Source organism: Solanum pennellii, chromosome 6 (genome assembly GCF_001406875.1).
Source record: "Solanum pennellii chromosome 6, SPENNV200".
Lineage (NCBI taxonomy): Eukaryota > Viridiplantae > Streptophyta > Magnoliopsida > Solanales > Solanaceae > Solanum > Solanum pennellii.
In genome coordinates this window covers 2,634,132-2,653,742 of record NC_028642.1, presented here as the reverse complement: position 1 = coordinate 2,653,742, position 19,611 = coordinate 2,634,132, and the positions used below count along the sequence as shown (strand labels likewise).

The following is a 19,611-nucleotide window of genomic DNA, read 5'->3' as shown; positions in this document are numbered from 1 at the left end:
TTATTTACTTCATTTACTATCCTATAATCTTTTTATTTATTGCAAGGAAGTATCACCATTGAATAGTGACGGTCTTACTTTATTTTGATAACAAGAGATAAAAAAAAGAAAATGTGGAGTGAAAAAGACGAGGAGTACTATATTGTTTATATTGAGATTAATATAGTGAAAAATAGAGTCGAGACAAAGAAAAATACTCTAAAATCTTCGACTATATTCACTATATAAAAGAGAGTAATTATATGTTGAAGATAAATGTTCTTTTTTTGTGAAGCTTTGGACTTTTAAATTAATTCGAAGTTTCTTAAGTTGTACGACGTTATTGAATTGTTATATCCTGAAGAACAAGAACGTAGACAGAGTGCGCTCACTCTCTTTCACCGAATTCTGTTTACTTCAAGAATTTTGAGCACTATAAATCTAATAACAAAACAAGCAGAGGATATATAGTTTCATCATCAAGTAAAAAGGTTAGTCTAACTCATCTAATAATTTGCTACTCTCATCTCTATTGAAGTAAAATTATGGAAAAGTGAAAATGATGTAAGGAAAATGAAATCTACAAACAGAAACAAAATGCAGGAGAAAGAGAGAGGGTTAAATACGTACTCACACCATCGATTTACAACAAAACAATAGATGCACAACATTCAGGGCGGAGCTATGGCTTGACAAGGTTGGTTAGATGAACAACCTTTATTGGAATTTTTTTCCGAATATATATACTAAATATCGATTTTTTTTTAGATATATACTAATTGTTGAACAACCTTGACATAATAAAGGTTGACAGCCCAGCAGTTAAGGCTGTGCAAGAATACCTCTAGCTTCAAGTTCGAGCCCAAGTGTGACAATTTTTTTATTCATTATTCTGTTTTTTCCTAAAGTATGAACACTCTTGGCAAAAATTCTGACTCCGTCAGTGACAACATTATCACTTAATTATGATTAGTTAATGTTTATATTCACCTTATTAAATCATTACCTATCCATGATAAGTTGTATTAGTTTGGTATTAAACATCCGGTAAGTGTGAATTCTTACTAGGTGAGAAGGAGGGTGACTTCTTACATGATAAAGTTTGTATGTACTTTTTATGCATCAGGTCTTGAGAACTTGAAAGGAAAATTACAATCATGGGAAAACGACAATAGAAAGAAGAAGCAAGCAACTCATTGGTATGTTAGTATTTGATAGAGAGTAAAGTATTGAATTGTAGATATCATGTGGCCTTAAAAATTTGATATGTGTTATTCTGGCAGGTATTATTTTCTGCTCTAATTCACTTGCAAGAGCACATGGTAACTGTTATTACCCCTAGTACTTTTAGGGCTCGAAACATTCATGTCATGATTGAGTTCCTATTAATTATTCTTTCTGATATGCCCAAGGATTTTATTCATCATGACAAATTATTTAATCTTTTGGCACTTGTTGGAGCACTTATCAAGGAGGTATCAACTCTTGTTCGCGACTTCGAAGAGGAATAAAGATGGTAACAACCAAACAAATTGTGCAACCCTAAAGTTGCTGGAAAATATTGAACTCCTCAAGGAAGATCTCAAACATGTTTATCTGAAAGCCCCAGATTCATCTCAATGTTGCTTCCCCGTGAGTGATGGACCTCTCTTCATGCATCTGCTACAGAGACACTTAGATGATTTGTTGGATTCCAATGCTTATTCGATTGCTTTGATAAAGGAAGAAGTTGGGGCTGGTGAAACAAGACCTCGAATGGATAAGATTTTTTTCGTTAATATTGAGCAAGAATGGTACAAGGATCTCTGGCCACGTGTTTTAGATGTGGCATGTGAGGCAAAAGATGTCATTGATTCAATTATTGTTCGACAAACACAAATAGAACTTAACTTATGAGGTGAAGTTCAAGCATAGTAGGTGACAAACACGATGAGAATTTCAAACTCAAACTTGTCTTTAAAATGAAGAAATCATAATGAAGTATTTTTCTTTTTTGGATCAAATTCTGCTTACCAAAATCTCAACTGAAATAATCAGAGTTCTTTTTTAAGCCAAAATTATCACTTATGTATAGGGAAAGTATCCATTTTGTACCCTTTAAATATAATATTTAGTCCCTTAAGTTTGGTAGTATGGTCACTTTTGGTCTAAATAATAAAATGAGTACAAAAATATGCTCAATTCCATTTTTGTTTAGAAATTAGATAAATATGCCTCTTTATAGCTAATTAATTGATTTCATTGTTAAGTGGTAAGAGAAATTGAAAGCAAATAACCTTACTGTATTGATGTCTATAAATTTTTTTTACAAATCATATCTTATTATGTTAGTAACCATATAATCATCTTATTTCACATGTTTCTATATTTATAGTTTTATATATGATGTTCATGTTAATTAGAAATCACCTTAGTACTTAATAGAATATAAAAATTGGGTGTGTCATCCCAATTAGGGAAGATAAATTGGCAAAGACAATATGTTAGATTATTCACGTTTTAAAATTGATGATGTGGTCGAATAATAATTGGTCAGGTTTAAAAAATGATTTTGCATAATTGGAATTAAAAAATAGGTATAATACATAAATATACCATATTTAACTTAGTCTCATTTTGTATTTATGTCCTCCAATTTTGAGTGTGCACAAATAGACAGTTAAATTAGTATAAAGTTGAATAAATAGACACACGAGTCCTACTTGTCATAATACATGTAAGACACCACATAGGACACAAATTTTCATGTAGGATGTCAGTAGGACGTTTGTGTCTATTTGTCCAATTTCATACAAGTTTAAGTGTGTACTTGTGCACATTCAAAGTTAGAGGGCATAAATGTGAAAGGAGATCAAGTTAAAGGGCATATTCGTGTAATATGCCTAAAAAATAATAACATGAATATGTCTTTTCTCAAACGACAATGACATAAATGAGTCAAGCTACATAAATAAACTTTTTCTCAAAATTCGATAACATATTTTTTTAAGATTCATCACCAACTTAATTATGTACTCAAGACAAGTCAAGAAAAATCTAGAATATTTAGGAGTTATGGAGAATTGAAGGAAGATCTCTAAATGTGTATTCTAGAGAGACTAGTCTTCTAGATAGGGCAATTCTAGAATTAAGTAATTAAAGGAATATTCTAGGATATAGTAGAAAAATATGTTTAGCTAGATTGTTCTATCACCTCCTATGAATAGAGGTGGTCCATTTGAGTTGTAGGCAAGCTAGCAAGAAACAAAGTAATAAAAGTAAGAGAGCAACCAAGAGTGAGTGCTCAGGTAAAGAGTGTTGCTGAAGCAAACAACAAGTGTTGTAAAGATTGTAAGACCGAATCGGGTTCTTACTTTGATATAATAAAATTCAAGTTGTGAGAAATCGATAGTGCCCCGTCGTCTCCACACCCAAAAATATTCAACATATTGAGCCTTTTTTTACCTTTTATTTTATCAAAATAGTCCAAAATTTGATCATACATAGCATGGAAAATAAGAAATTAATACTCTTTCGCGAGCGGCGAGCTCTGCAGTTCAGCAAGAAAAGGGTGATTTTTTGGCATATAACATAAATGTACCCTTTAACTTGACCTCATTTTACGTTTATGTCCTCCAACTTTAATTTGAATATGAACAAGTAGAACTTAAACTTATATAAAATAGAACAAGTAAACACACGAGTCCTACATGACACAATACATGTAGGACACCACGTAGGACAAAAAATGACATGTAGTATATCATGTAGGACATGTGTGTTTATTTGATAAACTTTATACAAGTTTAAGTGTGTATTTGTGCACGCCCAAAGTTGAAGGTCATAAATATTATTTGAAACCAAGTTAAAACGACATATTTATGTATTTTGTCTTTTTTGTATTATCTATCCATGTCTTTGGCGGATAGAGTTAAGCATGAAATTAGTCAAAGTGCATGCAAATTGAAAGTGGATGGTATCTTGTGAAATTGATTGAAATGTGTGCAAGTTAATCCGGTCAGCATGATTAACAAAAATCAAAAAGGAAAATTATGGAGCATAATTTAAGTGCAGCAGCATTATAACAGGTTCTTCTCTATTGTTATAAGTAACCATTTTTGCTGCTTAAAAACCAAGTCTTGTAGTGGAAATCGCTAATGTTAAAAGATGTGTTTGATAAAAGTCTCAACTGAATTTATTAAGTAGAAATGAGTAAAATTCACTTTCACCTCATCAATCTTAAAGGTAATTACAGGAAAAATCTATCGTCATTGACTCATTGGGTTCGGGTGGATCTTAAAGTTATTATATATGTGACCATCTCATCTAAAAGCGAAATCATTCATGTCTCGACAATATACATCTGCCCCTGACGTTGGTAACTCAAAAAAAGATGATAGGTACAATTCAAAAGTCAATGAATTTTAGTATTATGAATGAACAAACTGTCAATATATATATATATATATATATATATATATATATATTACTAAAAGCATGAACAAAAATGTTGAAAGTCGAATTANAGTTGAATTACGCTTTTACCCTTACTATAAATTAAATTGTTATAAAATATTTAAATATTTGATTGTATAAATTTAATTAATGTTAATGACTTTTAGACTTCCTAAGATTAATTCCTAATTAAATATCTAATCTATCAATATTTATCATCTATAATCTATATGTATATAATAATTATAATTTTTTTTAAAAAATTCTTTACCTGAATTTCTTTTCTTTTTCTCTTCTTATAACTTTTTCCTTAACCCCTCTCATGAATAATATAATTGATGTGGATAAAGTATTATCCTTTATGATAAATAACTAAATTTAATAATTTAAAGGGTGCAAATCTATAAAATGGAGACGCACATTGATAATGTCCTCTTGATTATTATTAAAGAATGACTCTAGCTTCACAAATTTAAATTCATTAATGCTTAATTACATGATAAGAACTTTAGTTGTTCTTTTTACATGGTTTGCTAACTTTAATTTTTTTCCATATTCTTTCATTTATTTATTATTATTTTCTAATTACTTATTTAACTTTTACACTCTTAATATTCATAACTCTCATCTTTTCATATTCATAACTTCCAAATATTTAAACGAAAACTTTAAGATATCTTTTGATATTCCTTCTATTCTATTTATATAAATTCAACTTCTTTATCTCATGAAACCCCTACCAAGATTATTAGGATATTATTTTTATTCTAAGTAAATACAGATGATGAAGATTCTTGAATTTTGATAGGATATGAAAGGAGTCAATAAAAACTCAGAGAGTTATGTACTAATTTTGTACTTATTTTTTCATCTATATATATATATATATACACATCAATCTTATAAGAATAATGTCTATATTGTATTTTTTCTTAAATATTCTGTTTCTTTTTATCTTTTTTTCACTCTGTTAGACTTCTTAATTTAGTTTTTATGAATGTTTTATTGCCGTAAGTCTTTGAATTTTGTAATTGTTATATTTTATTATTCATTACAATTTACATATATATTTCCATGAGATTTTAGTCATTCTAACGTATCTATAAAAATTCACATGAAACACACGTGCGAAGCATGTCCTCAGAAACTAGTATATATATATATATATTATTCTTGATAAAAAAGAATGTCTCTATTTCATTTTTAGTCTGTTTAAAAAAGAATGACCTCGTTCCTTTTTTGACAATATTTTAATTTTAACTTTTCACGTAACATGTTTAAGACCATAAAATTAAATGACATTTTGGTACATATGACATAATTTTAATTTAGAACTACAAGACTAAAAAATCTTCATTCTTTTCCTAAACTTCATTCCAAATTAAACTAGATCATTCTTTCTGAAACGGAGAGAGTACAACAAATTGGAAATGGAGTTTTTTTTTTTTTAAAAAAAAAAATTAACTTTTGGAGTTCTCCACTTTAGTAATATAGAAAAGTTAACATATGATAATGTCGTTGTCCCGGAACTTGGTAACTCAAAATTAGAAGCACCAAAAAGATGATAGATGTATAATTCAAAAGTCAATGAATTGTATTTTAGTATTATGAATGAACAAACTGTCAAGATGTATATATATATATATATATATTTTATTCTTGTTAATTTGGCCTTTCAAGTAATTATTTCATTGTTAGCCAGTTGAATTAATAATCTCTTTTAGGAATCTTCCCATGTGAATAACAAGACTTATAAATAATAAAAATAATAATAAAGTCCAGATCTTGATCATTTGGCAAACAATTACTCTGTTTCTGAAACAAGGAACAGGGCTTCTAATATTGTAGAGGGTATGTTTTTTTTTCCTCATTAATTTATACTTGTGATATTCATTATTGTTTTTAGTACATATTTTAAACTTTGTTGTTTATTTTTCTGTAAAGTTTTCTCCGGTTATAAACATATACACATATAGTATGTATATTCATTGTGAAAAAAATAATTATTATACTCCATTTCAAGAATTCATGTTTTGCCAATGTCTACAATGTGTTTGATGAAATGACAATCACTTGTTTTTATCTTCGTCGGTATAAAAATTGGCTATGCTTCTTTTAGATTAATATAATTTTATACTGTGAAAGACAAGAGATTTAATATTTCATTCTTCTTCATTACTAAAAGACTTGTATTGTATATTTCAACTACTACACTTGTTTTTTATCCAATTATTTCTCAAACAAAGGGTTCTCTAGCTAAACTTCAGCCTGTGTAAAGGTAACATCTTCTTCTTTGCTAAACTTAATGATTAAGTGAGCACTTTTGGTATTTAAAGGCCTTGTGAAGTCAATGAATTGTATTTTATTAATCTTGCAATCCTAGATCTAGATATTTGTTGTTTGCCTTTCAACCAAACTACTTCTTCAATCTCTTACTTCAATCTGTCTAACAAAAATATGTCAAAAAGGTATGAACATGCTTAATCAGAGCTCTCTATTGATTCTACTTCAGCTACTCTCAAAAAAAATCTTTTTCCATTAGCCCAAGTCGAGATAGGAGAAAAATATTATTAGAGAGATTATTAATTTAATGACATTTTACTTAGATTTTTATCAAAATAAGGGAATAATATCCCGTTATTTGACTAGCTTTTAAGCATTATGGGTGGAAAGTAGAAAGAAGAAACATAACAGAATAGACAGTAAGTTATGCTTTAATGAGTAGATTTGTATATGATTACATATTTTGTTTGGCTTTTCGGTGTTTCGATTAGAAAACTTACAAGTTTTTAATACATGTATCATTTGTTGATTTGTCCGTTTGGCACGTCATTTGTGGTTACAAGTCACATATGAAGTATGTCCACGAGACACACCGATGTCAAGTATAGATTTCTACTGGATCATACACAACTTTATCTGATGTTGATGCCAAATTTAAATGACTATCTAAAGTTGATATTTTAAACATTAATCTTGTACACCAAAACACTATTCCTATCACTGTTTTCTTTACTTTTACTTTATAGACTTTTTTGGCAGAAAAAAGTTAGACAGATACATTTGATGTTGTTTTCCATTCTCATTCTCTCTTTATTTTTTTTCTTTACATTCACACGCACAATAATTTTCTTACAGGCTCCTTATAAGCCATATGCACATAGACGATTCTGGATTTGATGTTTACAAGTTTCTATGTCGACGTCATATTAATATCAATAATAATTAGATTGACAATCACATATTTATAATTATTAAGTCGATAACTTTCTTCTTTGTATAGGTTGGAAGTAAACGAGCAGGACTCCTTTTTTTTTTTTGTAAATAATTAACAGTTGTGAGATTTTATGTTTGTGATTTCATGTCATAAACATTTTGATGTGTGATTAAGATTGACATTTCCAATTGTGCGAGTCTAAAATTACTATATGTGAAAATAGTGATATTATTGATTATTCTTATCTTTTCATCTTCTTTCTCCTGTTAAAGTTTTATCTACTTCTTATTCATCAGGTCTTAAGAAAAAGTAGAATCATGGAAAAACGAAAAGATAATGAAGAAGCAAACAACTCATTGGTATGTTATTTTATAGAGTAAATTGTAAAGTATTGAATTATAGATATGTGGCTTTAAAATGTATTATTTTGGCAGGTGTTATTTTCTGCTCTTAGCAAGGACATTGCCGATGTTCTGGTTTTCCTAGAGAATGAGGAAAATCAAAAAGCTCTTGACAAAGATCAAGTTGAAAAGCTAAAATTGAAAATGGCATTTATTTGTACATATGTTCAGCTTTCTTATTCCGATTTTGAGCAGTTTGAAGATATAATGACGAGAAAAAGACAAGAGGTTGAGAATCTGCTTCAACCACTTTTGGATGATGATGTCGTTACTAGCCTCACCAGTAATATGGATGACTGTATCAGCTTGTATTATCGTTCTTATAAATCAGATGCCATCATGATGGATGAGCAATTGGACTTCCTCCTCTTGAATCTGTATCATCTATCCAAGCATCACGCTGAAAAGATATTTCCTGGAGTGACTCAATATGAAGTTCTTCAGAATGTATGTGGCAACATAAGAGATTTCCATGGGTTGATAGTGAATGGTTGCATTAAGCATGAGATGGTTGAGAATGTCTTACCTCTGTTTCAACTGATGGCTGAAAGAGTAGGACACTTCCTTTGGGAGGATCAGGCTGATGAAGACTCTCGGCTCTCCGAGCTAGATGAGGATGAACAGAATGATAGAGACTCTCGACTCTTCCAGCTAACACATCTACTCTTGAAGATTGTTCCAACTGAAATGGAGGTTATGCACATATGTTATACAAATTTGAAAGCTTCAACTTCAGCAGAAGTTAGACGCTTCATTAAGAAGCTCCTGGAAACCTCACCGGATATTCTCAGAGAATATATCATTCAACTACAAGAGCATATGATAACTGTTATTCCCCCTAGCACTTCAGGGGCTCGAAACATTCATGTCATGATGGAATTCCTATTACTTATTCTTTCTGATATGCCCAAGGACTTTATTCATCATGACAAACTTTTTGATCTCTTGGCTCATGTCGGAGTACTTACCAGGGAGGTATCAACTCTTGTACGTGACTTGGAAGAGAAAATAAGGAATAAAGAGGGTAACAACCAAACAAATTGTGCAACCCTAGACTTGCTGGAAAATATTGAACTCCTCAAGAAAGATCTCAAACATGTTTATCTGAAAGCCCCGGATTCATCTCAATGTTGCTTCCCCATGAGTGATGGACCACTCTTCATGCATCTTCTACACATGCACTTAAATGATTTGCTAGATTCTAATGCTTATTCAATTTCTTTGATAAAGGAAGAAATCGAGTTGGTGAGACAAGACCTGGAATTCATAAGATCATTCTTTGTGGATGCTGAGCAAGGATTGTATAAAGATATTTGGGCACGTGTTCTAGATGTGGCTTATGAGGCCAAAGATGTCATAGATTCAATTATTGTGAGAGATAATGGTCTCTTACATCTTATTTTCTCACTTCCCATTACCATAAAGAAGATCAAACTTATCAAAGAAGAGATCTCTGCTTTAGATGAGAACATTCCCAAGGACAGAGGTCTAATCGTTGTGAACTCTCCCAAGAAACCAGTTGAGAGAAATTCATTGACAACTAATAAAATAATTGTAGGTTTTGAGGAGGAGACAAACTTGATACTTAGAAAGCTCACCAGTGGTATGCCGGGTTCAGGTAAAACTACTTTGGCATACAAAGTATACAATGATAAGTCAGTTTCTAGCCATTTCGACCTTCGTGCATGGTGCACGGTCGACCAAGGATGTGATGAGAAGAAGTTGTTGAATAAAATTTTCAATCAAGTTAGTGACTCAGATTCAAAATTGAGTGAGAATATTGATGTTCCTGATCAGCTACGGAAACAACTGTATGGAAAGAGGTATCTTATTGTCCTAGATGACGTGTGGGATACTACTACATGGGATGAGTTAACAAGACCTTTTCCTGAAGCTAAGAAAGGAAGTAGGATTATTTTGACAACTCGAGAAAAGGAAGTGGCTTTGCATGGAAAGCTCTACACTGATCCTCTTGACCTTCGATTGCTAAGACCTGATGAAAGTTGGGAATTATTAGAGAAAAGGGCATTTGGAAATGAGAGTTGCCCTGATGAACTATTAGATGTCGGTAAAGAAATAGCCGAAAATTGTAAAGGTCTTCCTTTGGTGGCTAATCTGATTGCTGGAGTCATTGCTGGGAGGGAAAAGAAAAAGAGTGTGTGGCTTGAAGTTTTAAATAATTTGCATTCCTTTATTTTGAGGAATGAAGTGGAAGTGATGAAAGTCATAGAAATAAGTTATGACCACTTATCTGATCATCTGAAGCCATGCTTGCTGTATTTTGCAAGTTGGCCGAAGGACACTATAATGACAATCTATGAGTTGAATGATTTTTTGGGTGGTGAAGGATTTGTGGGGAAGACGGAGATGAAGAGTATGGAAGAAGTGGTGAAGATTTATATGGATGATTTAATTTCCAGTAGCTTGGTAATTTGTCTCAATGAGATAGGTGATGCACTGCGTTTCCAAATTCATGATCTTGTGCATGACTTTTGTTTGATAAAAGCAAGAAAGGAAAATTTGTTTGATCGGATAATATCAAGTGCTCCATCAGATTTGTTGCCTCGTCAAATTACCTTCGATGATGATAAGGAGCACTTTGGGCTTAATTTTGTCATGTTCGGTTCAAATAAGAAAAGGCATTCTGGTAAACACCTCTATTCTTTGAGGATAAATGGAGACCAGCTGGATGACAGTGTTTCTGATACATTTCACCTAAGACACTTGAGGCTTCTTAGAGTGTTGGACCTGGATACCTCTTTTATCATGGTGAATGATTCTTTGCTGAATGAAATATGCATGTTGAATCATTTGAGGTACTTATTCATTGGGACACAAGTTAAATATCTGCCTTTGTCTTTCTCAAACCTCTGGAATCTAGAAATCTTGTCGGTGAATAACAAAGAATCAACCTTGATACTATTACCAAGAATTTGGGATCTTGTAAAGCTGCGAGTGCTGTCCGTGAGTGCTTGTTCTTTCTTTGATGTGGATGCAGATGAATCAATATTGATAGCAGAGGACACAAAGTTAGAGAACTTGAGAATATTAGGGGAACTGTTGATTTCCTATTCGGAAGGTACAAAGAATATTTTCAAAAGGTTTCCCAATCTTCAGGTGCTTCAGTTTGTACTCAAGGAGTCATGGGATTATTCAACAGAGCAATATTGGTTCCCGAAATTGGATTGCCTAACTGAACTAGAAACACTCTCTGTAGGTTTTAAAAGTTCAAACACAAACCACAGCGGGTCCTCTGTAGCGACAAATCGGCTGTGGGATTTTCACTTCCCTTCAAATTTGAAAGAACTGTTGTTGTGTGACTTTCCTCTGACATCCGATTCACTATCAACAATAGCAAGACTGCCCAACCTTGAAAATTTGTCCCTTTATGATACAATCATCCAGGGAGAAGAATGGAACATAGGGGAGGAAGACACCTTTGAGAATCTCAAATTTTTGAACTTGCGTCTACCGACTCTTTCCAAGTGGGAGGTTGGAGAGGAATCCTTCCCCAATCTTGAGAAGTTAAAACTGCAGGGATGTCGTAAGCTTGAGGAGATTCCACCTAGTTTTGGAGATATTTGTTTATTGAAATTTATCAAAATTGTAAAGAGCCCTCAACTTGAAGATTCTGCTCTCAAGATTAAGGAATACGCTGAAGATATGAGAGGAGGGAACGAGCTTCAGATCCTTGGCCAGAAGAATATCCCCTTATTTAAGTAGCATTATGGTTGAACTTTGCTGGATGACATTGTATATGATTAAAATATCCTGTTATGAGATTCCTCTTAGTTTCTTTTAACAAAAAATATAATTTTTATAAGTACACATATCATTTGTTAATTTGTCCAGATTGAAGTGACTATCTGAAGTTTATATTTTAACATTAATCTTGTATACCAAACTACTATTCCTATGCTATGTTGTTTGCCATTGTCGTTCTCTCTTTATTTTTTTTCTTTCCATTCACACACACATTAATTTTCTAGTAGACTGCATATTACTACATCTGTATTATCCGTATGCAAGAGGAATCCAGGATTTGATGTTTACAAGTATTTATGGCGACCTCACGTTATTATCAATAACAATTAGATTCACATATGTATAGGATTTTGACAGAAATTGAGGGATTCACATGAATTCATAGATTACTCTGTGGATTTGCCTTTGGCTGTCCAAACCTCCTTTGTGTCTAACTTCGTCTGAAGTCCCATTTATATGCTCAAAGCTCAGTCAAGGTAATGATTTAAAACGATATTGATACTACTCTGTAGCAAACCCAGCGAACTTTCATCACAAAAGCTAGGCCGTGAAGTGAACTTTAAAATGATATTGCTGCAAAGTCGCTCAACAAAGGGTCATAACCAGCACTACAACTAAACAAGGCTCAAGCAAGTAAACGCGGGTGAAAGATTAACATAAATCGCTATCCCCTGCAAAAGCTAAGGAAAGCATCTCTAACTTCTTAGCATGGACCCAGATGTACTCAAACACACGATTTGTAAGGATGCCAGAAAGAGAAAGTTGCCGCAATTCCTTGCAGTGTTGCACAATGTCCCAAAACCAGCATCAAGTGGTTCAAGTCAGGAGTTCGAGGCTCAATAATAAATGAAATTGGATCATGTTAGGACGGTTCCTAGCAATAGTAACTAAGGCGTCATTTATCATTTGGAGGCAGAAGTATAAAACTGACTGAAGCTTAGGGCAGCCCACGGAGACAGTTACAAGGCCTTGCTCTGTCAAGGATAAATTAGGTCATGGATCAGTTTGAAACACCCTAAGCTCTTGAAGTTCCTTACTAGTGTTGGCAATCTCCTCCATCACAAGTGCCTTAAAGCGTAAGCTGGATAACCAATTATGCAAAAGAGCCACCGGACAAGAAGAGCTCAAAATCTAAAGAAGCGTCTAACTAGGAAAGATAAACATGAATTGTCAAAATGTAGGATTTGTGCAACATTAAGTTATTCTTCATATGGAAGACCAGTAAATTATTCAAAGAGTTCACTCGACATGAATTGTTTAGCTATGTTATCTCAGTAAACACTGAAGTTCATTACGCTGTTTATTTATCCCTGGCATTTATCAGAATCAGCAACACAATTAATAAGTTAGGATTATTGTTCTTTCTCTTGGAAACTTCTGCTTTTACAACTAACAATCAATTTATCTATTTTATCACAAACACAGTTCAGTATCCCTTCTCAGAAAAAAAAAACAGTTAATGTATCGAGCCATGACTATTGAAAACACGCACCAGCAACAGGTATCGGATAACTCCGCTGAAATTTGAACCTGAGTTCTCTCAATCACTTCATTGACTTCAAACTGAGAGTATTGAAAGTTTGATTGACTTTCTTATCTCTTTCCTTTGTGGCAGATAAGCATACTTGTGCACCGGCAAAGTTAAAGGTCACAGTTATTCACCGAAGTCAAGCTAAATGTCATTTTAATGTATTATGCCTAGAAAAAATTAATATAACTTGGAAAAATGTTGAATTTCTTTTGTAAGTGTACAAAGTTAAAAATATGAGAACAAGTATTTGGAGTTTCTAAAATTTTGGAATATATTGGCAAAATTTGGGCGGAGAAATGTGACAGTTCATGTCCAAATATCCAGAGTCTTCATACATATAAGTGTCAAACAAATTGGCAGGTTCTTACACCTTTTTACTGTTCTAAAAAGATGTCTACAATGTGTTTCATCAAAGCCCCGACAGAACTATTAAGTAGACGAGGTTAGTAAAATAACAAGCAACCAAAGCAGTTTAGAGAGATCACTTTTTTCCCACGGGATTTTTGTAGTAAGATTTTAATCAAGCACATTATCTACTAAATATATAGCGAGTTAGTATCATTATACTTTGTCTACAAATTAAATTTCGATTACTCTGGGTAAACAAGCCATATAGTATGCTATTAATATTTTTAGTTGAGAATGAATGCTTGTACAGTCCCAATGTCAGTTGACTAACTGACTTGTTCAAACATATTTATATAATTGAAGTGACTGAACTATGTGTTAGCTATCCAGGAAGTATAATTCAACGGAAAGTCAAATATTTGGGCACTGAAATATAACATGTCAGCAGTTATTGCAGGGTAGAAATGTGGCTTTGTAAATTTGATAGGTCTTTTGGCAGATGTCATTTTCTGCTCTTCGCAAGGACGTTGCCAATGTTCTGGAGAGATTAAAGAATGAACAAGATCAAAAGGATGTTGATGTGGATCTAATTGAAAAGCTAAAATTGGAGCTGGCATTTATTTGTACATATGTCCAGCTTTCTTATTCCGATTTGGATCAGTTTGAAGATATAATGACGAGAAAAAGACAAGAGGTTGAGAATCTGCTTCAACCAATTTTGGATGATGATGTCCTTACTAGCCTCGCCGGTAATATGGATGACTCTATCATCTCTCATCGTCATACTAAATCAGATGCCATCATGATTGATGAGCAATTGTACTTCCTCCTCTTGAATCTCTATTATCTATCGAGGCATCGTGCTGAAAAGATGTTTCCTGGAGTGACTCAATATGAGGTTCTTCAGAATGTATGTGGAAACGTAAGAGATTTCCATGGATTGATAGTGAATGGTTGCATTAAGCATGAGATGGTTGAGAATGTCTTACCTCTGTTTCAACTGATGGCTGAGAGAGTAGGACGCTTCCTTCGGGAAGATCAAACTGATGAAGACTCTCGACTCGCCCAGCTAGATGAGAATGATCAGAATGTTAAAGACTCTCGACTCTTCAAGTTAGCACAATTACTCTTGAAGATTGTTCCAACTGAACTGGAGGTTATGCACATATGTTGTACAAATTTGAAAGCTTCAACTTCAGAAGAAGATGGACGCTTCATTAAGCAGCTCCTGGAAACCTCTCCGGACATTCTTCGGGAATATCTTATTCATCTACAAGAGCATATGATAACTGTTATCACCCCTAGCACTTCAGGGGCTCGAAACATTCATGTCATGATGGAATTTCTGTTGATTATCCTTTCTGATATGCTTAAGGACTTAATTCATCATGACAAACTTTTTGATCTCTTGGATCGTGTTGGAACACTTACCAGGGATGTATCAACTCTTGTACACGACTTGGAAGAGAAATTAAGGAATAAAAAGGGGTAACGACCAAATAAATCGTGCAACCTTAGATTTGCTGGAAAATATTGAACTCCTCAAGAAAGACCTCAAACAGGTTTATCTGAAATCCTCGCATTCATCTCAATGTTGCTTCCCCATGAGTGATGGACCGCTCTTCATGCATATGCTGCACATACACTTAAATGATTTGTTAGATTCCAATGCTTATTCAATTGCTTTGATAATGGAAGAAATTGAGCTGGTGAAACAAGACTTAGAATTAATAAGATCTTTTTTCCTGAATACTGAGCAAGGATTGTATAAAGATCTCTGGGAACATGTTTTAAATGTGGCATATGAGGCAAAAGACGTCATTGATTCAATTATTGTTCGAGATAATGGTCTCTTACATCTTATTTTCTCACTTCCCACTACCATAAAGAAGATGAAGCTTATCAAAGACGAGGTCTCTGATTTACATGAGAAGATTCCCAAGAACAGAGGTGCCATTTCGACCTTCGTGCATGGTGCACGGTCGATCAAGGATATGACGACAAGAAGTTGTTGGATACAATTTTCAGTCAAGTTAAATATCTGCCTTTGTCTTTCTCAAACCTCTGGAATCTAGAAAGCCTGTTTGTGTCTAACAAAGGATCAATCTTGGTACTATTTCCGAGAATTTTGGATCTTGTAAAGTTGCAAGTGCTGATGGTTACTGCTTGTTCTTTCTTTGATATGGCTGCAGATAAATCAATAGTAATAGCAGAGGATACAAAGTTAGAGAACTTGAGATTATTAGGGAAAATCGTGCTTTCCTATTCGGAAGATACAGAGGATGCTTTCACAAGGTTTCCCAATCTTCAAGTGCTTTCATTCGAAATCAAGGGATTATTCAACAGAGCAATATTGGTTCCCTAAATTGGATTGCCTAACTGAACTAGAAGATCTTGAAGTAGGTTTTGTTAGATCAAACACAAGTGACAGTCGGTCCTCTGCAGCCATAAATCGGCCATGGGATTTTCACTTCCCTTCGAATTTGAAACAACTGTCGTTCAGTGACTTTCCTCTGACATCCGATTCACTGTCAACAATAGCGAGACTGCCCAACCCTTTATGATACAATCATCCAGGGAGAAGAATGGAACATGGGGGAGGAAGACACCTTTGAGAATCTCAAATTTTTGAACTTGCATCTACCGACTCTTACCAAGTGGGAGGTTGGAGAGGAATCCTTCCCCAATCTTGAGAAATTAAAACTGCAGGGATGTCGTAAGCTTGAGGAGATTCCACCTAGTTTTAAGGATATTTATTCATTGAAACTTATCAAACTTATAGAAAGCCCTCAACTTGAAGATTAAGGAATACGCTGAAGATACGAGCTTCAGGTCCATTGTCTGCTCAAGTCTTGAGAGCTCTTACCCTTGGAAAATATGTGAGTACAGACGAATTTATTACTTCCTCGGTTTTATTTTATACGAGTACAGATGAATTTATTTAGTTGTGGTAAGTTGCACTGCTATTGTTATCGCACGACTTCTCTTCAACCTAGCCTATAATAGCTTCAAGATTTGTTCATTCAAGTTGTTTGTTTAGTATACGCTCTTCTCTACTTTAGCACGGGCTTAATGTATTTGCATATCATGTGTTGCTCTTCGAGTTCAGATACATCACGACTCTCTGTACTACATGAAGTAATTCTACACATACATTTCTAGTTAAGGGATGCTATACAACGTTTGTCGTCGTTTGCAGCAGTAAGTGTGATGCTGAATACATACATATATACAACTGTTAATTCTTTTGAAGTGCAACTTTGATAATATGTGTGGATTCAGTTTTAATATACATTATTAACTTAATTTCTTAAGTGCTCCAAATTAATTATTTGATTTATTGTGCACCTGTTGATTTTGAATAAATACTTGCTAAATAAAAAATAGAAAAGAAAAAAAAAACAAATACTCACCAAATCAATCACATAACTTTTACCTTATCAAACTCACAAACAAACACTAAAATATACATTCACATGTTCTACAAATAATATTTAATGTATTTCTTTTTTTTCTCTCTCTCTACAAACAATAATTCAACAAATTAATAATTACTATGACTAATAATTTTATATAAAAACCAAACTATTTTCATCCTCAAATTTCATATCCCCATCAAGGCAAGAATGCACCCCTCCATCTTGTAAACTTGATTCTTCAAAATAATTCATGTCAAACAAGAAACCAAACTCATCCTCCTTGCCACATTTTGAGTGAATTATTTCATTTGCTAGAACTTTGTTTATCTCTTGTGACAATTGAAGATTATTGCTTGAGTTCTGGTTTTGATAGATAGAGTTATTTGAAAAATTAGGCAAGGTCGATGGGCGATATTCGCCGCCACCATAGGACAATAACTTAGGCATAGTTCCTTCATGATTGTCCATATTGAAAGATGTGATACTTGTACTCTCATTGTTAGTACTATGGATGTTTTCATCTTTAGTACCTTTGAAAAATACTCTACATAATACCCAATCTTCCTGTTCAAATATAATAAAAACCATATAGTTAGGTCTAATATATAATAATGTAATAATATTATTGAACTAACCAGTTTAACTTCTATAAATGGACAGTTCAAGAAAATTATTTATAATATAAGTAATCATTCATAAAAAGTATGATTAGGCATCTGAACAAATACAAAAGTTTATTACTTGTTAACCACAAGTGAAAAATAAATAGATTGTCCGTATATATAAGTTAAATCTTTTAGAACTTAATTAATTTTAATTCTAGGTACCTATAGTGTAGATATCTTTTAAGTTCTATGTACTAATGAAAAATATAGTCACACAATTAAATCACTTGCAAGATAATTATAAGTCGATTTATAAGATAAGTATTATTGGGTAATCGAAGAAGAGAAACTAACATGCTATTTATCACATGTTAAACTACATTATTACGTAAAAATCTTTATATATATATGTATATCGGGCATATACACAGTTTATTGGAGGCCATCAACAAAACATAATAATTTTAGCTCAGACTTTGTATATGTGTTTAAAAAAAAAATTAAATATATGGATAGGTTAGGGGTTTGGTGTGATAGATATGATCCTATGCTGTCAAAATTTATAAACTTGACACTCTGAATCCTCTATGTTATACTTCATCTGTTTCAATTTATGTGACATTGTTTGACCAAACATGAAGTCTGAAAAATAAATGAGGACTTTATTATATTTATCGAATTTCCCTTATTAAAATCAATGCTTATATTTAGTTGATTTTTTTAAAAAATAAAGTACTAAGTGGAATTAAATAAGAATAAAAGAGATATAATGTCATTAGATAGTTGTCAAATAAAAAAATGCATGTCATAAAAAAAAAAGTTTTTAACTTATGATAGAATATAATCTTGCTAGACACTATCCATTATTTTCAAACTAGGTAGGAGGTTTCTAAGAAGTTTCTTATAAAGACATATTTGTCACTTTCTCTTAAGACAATATTTTTTTCAACATATATACCACATAAGACACTTGACTTTAACTTTCTCTATAATTACTCTATGTGACTTGAAAAGTCTTCCTCATGTTTCTTGGGTATCAATCCTAAAAGACCTTTTTAGACTTTATAGTGTGTATGTTAGACTTAATTAAGAATATTTTTATACCATCAAGCATTTTTAAAAAATAGTACATAAGATGATCACTCGATAATAGACTATTTTTTTTAGAAAGTCACTTAACTAAGGGTTTCTTTCTTAGAAAAAATTATTTAACTTTGATTTTCAACTCAAAAAATATCCATCTAAATCATTCAATTATGACTCACCCAACTTGACTTGACCTGCTAAAAAATAAAATTGAGCGACTTTCTAAGAAAATAATCTATAATAAGTCATTACTATTTGAGATATTATAGATAAACCTTTATATACGATAAGCATCAATTCACTACTAGAAAAGAATAATCAGAAATTTCAACGGACTTCCCATCGAAATGATACTCGATACAACTATTTTCTATGTAAATGTTAGTCACAAATTAATTATGATTGTTCTAATAGTGATGATTGATAAATCATGTAAACGTAGTAACTAACATGTTATCACATGTTAAAATGTAACGACGATATAAAAAGAATTTATTACTTACCTTAGGAGGTATATGAGGATTTTCAAGTCGAAATTCATGCATAATCCAACCTGTTTTAATCCCATGAGGAGCTCTATTTTTGTAAAAAACCAAAGTTTTTCTCATGCCAATGAGTGCACCTGTTTGAGGATCAAACACTGTTCTATCTTTGCCAGTAGCTTTCCAATATCCAGAAATTGTAGCCCTATTTGTTCGAAAACCGGTTGCGTATTTTCGATCTCGAAAACTAAAGAAATACCACTCGTTTGAGTTCAATTTTGCCACCTCTACATAAAGTATAACATAATAAATTGGTTAAAAACAAGAAATAAGGACAACCGAGG

At 32.6% G+C, this 19,611-nt stretch overlaps 2 protein-coding genes and 1 pseudogene across 4 annotated transcripts in view; 2 read left to right on the top strand and 1 right to left on the bottom strand.

Moving 5' to 3' along the window:
* The first annotated feature begins 6,071 nt into the window (after positions 1–6,071).
* Positions 6,072–11,874, top strand: LOC107022013 (putative late blight resistance protein homolog R1A-3). Of its 3 annotated transcripts, none has more exons than XM_015222716.2 (3): positions 6,072–6,264; positions 7,927–7,989; positions 8,065–11,874. In XM_015222716.2, exons 2-3 carry the CDS (start codon positions 7,948–7,950, stop codon positions 11,752–11,754), a joined length of 3,732 nt encoding a protein of 1,243 aa, XP_015078202.1. In that variant the 5' UTR covers positions 6,072–6,264; positions 7,927–7,947; the 3' UTR covers positions 11,755–11,874. The 3 variants fall into 3 exon arrangements, with proteins under 3 accessions (XP_015078202.1, XP_027773355.1, XP_015078203.1); XM_027917554.1 differs by lacking the exon at positions 6,072–6,264 and adding an exon at positions 6,609–6,691; XM_015222717.2 differs by lacking the exon at positions 6,072–6,264 and having other exon boundaries at positions 7,511–7,989.
* Positions 11,875–13,930: 2,056 nt separating this feature from the next.
* On the top strand, positions 13,931–16,693 carry LOC107022076 (annotated as a pseudogene).
* Positions 16,694–17,081: 388 nt separating this feature from the next.
* The window catches only part of LOC107022050 (protein CUP-SHAPED COTYLEDON 3-like), a 6,642-nt gene continuing 4,112 nt past the window's right edge, over positions 17,082–19,611 (bottom strand). Inside the window, exons 2-3 of the mRNA XM_015222770.1 lie at positions 19,289–19,554; positions 17,082–17,658 (exon numbers count right to left, since the gene is read on the bottom strand). Coding sequence (XP_015078256.1) covers positions 17,245–17,658; positions 19,289–19,554 — 680 coding nt within the window. The 3' untranslated portion in view covers positions 17,082–17,244. The remainder of the gene's footprint in view (positions 17,659–19,288; positions 19,555–19,611) is intronic.

Excerpts from the sequence above, each read along its gene's own strand:
- LOC107022013 (XM_015222716.2), top strand. The coding sequence starts at position 7,948 with ATGGAAAAACGAAAAGATAATGAAGAAGCAAACAACTCATTG. Across the intron at positions 7,990-8,064 it reads AAGAAGCAAACAACTCATTG|GTGTTATTTTCTGCTCTTAG; the intron begins GTATGTTATTTT and ends TTATTTTGGCAG.